At 43.7% G+C, this 4,511-nt stretch overlaps 1 protein-coding gene across 1 annotated transcript in view; it reads left to right on the top strand.

Moving 5' to 3' along the window:
* LOC117945904 (atrial natriuretic peptide receptor 2-like) overlaps window positions 1-4,511 on the top strand; it is a 24,231-nt gene that overhangs the window by 7,779 nt on the left and 11,941 nt on the right. The window contains exons 2-4 of the mRNA XM_034873637.1: window positions 1,766-1,891; window positions 3,574-3,709; window positions 4,369-4,453. Coding sequence (XP_034729528.1) covers window positions 1,766-1,891; window positions 3,574-3,709; window positions 4,369-4,453 — 347 coding nt within the window. The remainder of the gene's footprint in view (window positions 1-1,765; window positions 1,892-3,573; window positions 3,710-4,368; window positions 4,454-4,511) is intronic.

Raw genomic sequence — 4,511 nt, 5'->3', positions numbered from 1 at the left:
CTCTGTCTCCCTCTCTCTCTCTCTCTCTCTCTCTTTCTCTCTGTCTCTCTTTCTCTGTCTCCCTCTCTCTCTCTCTCTTTCTCTGTCTCCCTCTCTCTCTCTCTGTCTGTCTCTCTCTCTCCCTCTCTCTCCCTCTCTCTCTCCTTTTATTATTGCTTTAATTAGCATGTTATGGCACATACTCTGTTGGGTGTTTTTTTTTTACCATTTATTAGTTTTCTGTTGAATGTGAAACTCATATTTTAAGAAGACAAAGTGCCACTCTGTCTTTGCAGCTTGTGTCTCACACAGAGAACAACACCTCCAAAATGTCAAAAATGAAACCCCTAGTACCCCTAGTGGTACTTTGTAGTACTGCAGGGGTACGTGTGACTTCTATAATAAGTTAATTTACAAAAAAAGCAATCATGCATAATTCCTAAAAGAATTTTGGGTGTTTTATTTAATCTTATAGCATTTTTTTTAAATGGTTACCAAAAATTACCCGGACTAAACTTTGACATCTACCCATCTGAGATCCACTCAACATCCTCTGATCTTAACTATTAGTCAAAATAATTTATAATTTCTGTCTTTTTAACTAAAAACGTATGTATAACTTGATATAAATGAGGTTTGTTGACCATGAATTCCAAGAAAAAGTGTAAAACCTGTTATTAAACCAGCTCAGTTTTTTTTTTTAAGAAGCACCAAAAGCTGGAAAAAGTGACAAATAAATCAGACAAAACGAGAAAAACATTCCAAACAGTGACAAATAAATCTGAAAAAACGACAAAAACACCAGAAAAGCCCCAAAAATGATCTGGAAGGGCAAGTTCATGGTTAACGGAAAGACAACGCAGCGGTTGAAGGTGGTGCATGGTGTTTTTTTAGGATTATTTCTGGGGCTTTTCCCGTTATTCAATAGCGAGTAAATAGACAGGAAAGGGGGTGCGAGATGGGGGGGCTACAGGGCCGCAGGTCTGATCTGAACCCTGCAAAGGACTCAGCCCACATGGGGCGCTACGCTTTCACTGGGCGAGCTATAGAGCGTTAATTCAACAACCTTTTTTTCCATGATTAAGACGAGACGATGACGAGACTGCACCAATGTCCAAAAACGCTGACTAAGACTAATTTAACATGATTATGATTATTATGAAGAGAGATAAAAATCTCTCTTCATTTTCGTCTACAGTCGTCTCATTTTTACAGCGGGCACAAACTTTTACAGACGCCAATTTATTGTTTTCTGTTATTTTCAATTACATTTTCAATTTTATTTATAGTATCAATTCATAACAAGAGTTATCTGGAGACCCTTTACAGATAGACCAGGTCTAGACCACACTCCAGAATTTGCAAGGACCCAACAGGTCTAGTAGTTTCCTCCAGAGCAAGCAACAGGGCCACAGTGGAGAGGAAAAACTTCCCTTTAGGAAGAAACCTGGGTCAGACCCAGACCCAGGCCCAGACCCAGACCCAGACCCAGACCCAGACCCAGGCTCCCGGTAGGCGGTGTCTGACGACCGGTTGGGGTTAGAATGAAAAGTGGCAGTAACAGTCCCAAAAAATAGTAGTTTGTGGTAGTTTGAAAGTGTAAATGATGGAAATAAAATCTAACTTTTAGTGACATATTACACGAAAGTCTAATCTGTCATTTGATGCCTTTTGGAGAGTTTTCCATCTTTTCTCGGGTCCTTTATGCTCATTAATACACATTTTTACCTGGGGGGCCCCAACCCTTCGACCCCCACTGTGAATATACACCACATATCTGCAATGTGTGACTCTGGTTGTTCATGTGTCTTCCTCAGGTGTGACGGGACAGGTCCACCTGGACGAGAACGGAGACAGAGAGACAGACTTCGCTCTGTGGGACATGATTGACAACAACACAAGCGCCTTCCAGGTGAACAATAACATACTCTGGGCGGAAATTAACTACAACTTCTTCTTCTGTGTTTTGTGGCGGGTTGCAACCATAAAATGACCTAAAACTTAATCGCAATTCATTATTTGTTCGGCAAATAACGTTTCCCCTAATCCGAAAATCATCGAGATAAAATCAGAGGGGACCAAACGGATTTCCTTTGAGTCGATATTCATGAAATTCCAAAAGGCATTTTTCATTCAATATCACTTAATTTGGATAAAAACACGTCTTTCCATAAAGAGCAGGTCTAGACCAGACTCTGGGATGTTATTTACAGAAACCAGTTCACCAAAAGCAAGCACTAGGCCACAGAGGTAAGGAAAAACTTCCCTTAAGAGGCAGAAACCTCGAGCAGAACCATGGCTCAGGGTGGGGGGGGGGGGGGGGGGGGGGGGGGGGCTCTGCATCCACTGGTTGGGGGTGAGAGAAAGGGAGGGAGGGAGACAGAGAGAGAGGAAGAGATAGAAAGAGACAGACACAGAGAAGAGAAAGAGAGAGGCATGGAGAATAGTAGTAGAGGGTGTCGAGCAGTAACATGGAAGCAGCAGGTGACTCCAACGACAGATCCAGACTCCACCGCTCCAGACCCGACAGATCCAGACTCCACAGTTTCAGACTCCACTGCTCCAGACCCAACAGTTCGAGACTCCACCGCTCCAGACCCAACAGTTCGAGACTCCACAGCTCCAGACCCGACAGATCCAGACTCCACAGCTCCAGACCCGACAGTTCGAGACTCCATAACTCCGGACTCCACAGCTCCAGACCCGACAGATCCAGACTCCACAGCTCCAGACCTGACAGATCCAGACACCTCAGATCCAGACTCCACAGAACCAGACACCTCAGATCCAGACACCACAGCTCCAGACTCCACAGCTCCAGACCCGACAGATCCGGACTCCACAGCTCCAGACTCCACAGCTCCAGACCCGACAAATCCAGACTCCACAGCTCCAGACCCGACAGATCCGGACTCCACAGCTCCAGACTCCATAGCTCCAGACCCGACAAATCCAGACTCCACAGCTCCAGACCCGACAGATCCAAACTCCACCGCTCCAGACCCAACAGTTCGAGACTCCATAACTCCAGACTCCACAGCTCCAGACCTGACAGATCCAGACACCTCAGATCCAGACTCCACAGAAACAGACTCCACAGCTCCAGACCCGACAGATCCGGACTCCACAGCTCCAGACTCCACAGATCCAGAGCCAGAAACACCTTCAGGAAGCTATAGGGGGAGAGAGGAGAGGGAAGAGAGAGCACAAGACTCCGGGAAAGGGAAGAAGTTGAGTTAGTAACATGCATTAATGGGATGAGGTTGCAGACAGATGGAGAGAAGGAGGAAGAGAGAGGTGCCCAGTGCATCATGGGAAGTCCCCCAGTAGTCTAGGCCTATAGCGGCACAACTAAGGGATGGTTCAGGACTCATAATATATACATATACTGTACAAATTACACCTTCAAGTACAAGATCTGATCCTTCTTCCACCCCTGAAACACTGACAGGTGCAACAGACATTGAAACGTCCAGTAAACTGAGCTCAGCATGAGAAATGATTATAAAAGCAAAGCAGAGTGTCATCAGCGTAAAGTCGAATTCTGAAACCTGTATTTTGTTGTTGTTTTGTTGTTTTGTTGTTTTGGTGCAGATAGTTTTGGTGTACAACAGTTCAGAGGAGCAGCTGACCGCCATCCCTGGAACCACCCTGCAGTGGCTGGGTGGAGTTCCTCCGCTCGACGTTCCCGTCTGCGGCTTCAAAAACGACAACCCGGCCTGCCTCACCAGTCAGTGGTCTAAACTAGAACCAGTTCCCTTCACTCGGACCAATTTTGTACCTTTTATTGTTTGTTTTCTGTGAACTCTGACCTTTCCTTTTCCTTAGACTTCTCTTTATTAACCCTTGTGTTGTCTTCCCAAAAAAGTCAACACTTCTGTTGATGCTTTTTTATCGATGTTTTTACCTTTTTTTTACTTTTTTGTCACAACAGTAACTCATTAACTTCAGTTTTACAGTTATTTTTGGTAATAAATGGTCAATAAACCTCATTTATAGGAAATTATACTTAATGTTTGAGTTAGAAAAGCAGAAATTAGGAATTATTGAGACTAAAATTAAAGGAATGGATGTTGATGATAATCACAGACTGGAATATGTCAACTTTTACTCAATACTATTTCAAAAACACTTCCATTTGGTTCTTCAAATGCTATAAAATTGAATAAGACGCCCCAAAATTAATGAAAGTAGAGATTTTGTGGAATTAAAAGAACATTGATATATGAAAACGGGGCAATTTGACCCGTGGACAAAATGAGGGTTAAATACTCCACATTTATTCATGGTATGTAACATTATTGTTGTATTATCAGTGTATTTTTGTGTATTTGTATTCAACTGTGGGTGCAGAGGTTATTAAAGAGTTTCTCTCTCTTTCTCCCACAGAGACGGTCACCATCCATCAGATGGTTTCCATCATTATCTTCTTCCTCTTCATGATGACGCTCACCATCACCGTCTTCATCTACAGGTGAGAGCTGCTGCTGGCTGGTCCCATTAGACTGTATCAGCAGTGTTTGTAGGTCTAG

Source organism: Etheostoma cragini, chromosome 6 (assembly GCF_013103735.1).
Source record: "Etheostoma cragini isolate CJK2018 chromosome 6, CSU_Ecrag_1.0, whole genome shotgun sequence".
In the NCBI taxonomy this organism is placed as follows: Eukaryota; Metazoa; Chordata; class Actinopteri; order Perciformes; family Percidae; genus Etheostoma; species Etheostoma cragini.
The sequence above is the reverse complement of the archived record's forward strand: the minus strand, read 5'-3'. Positions and strand labels throughout refer to the sequence as shown.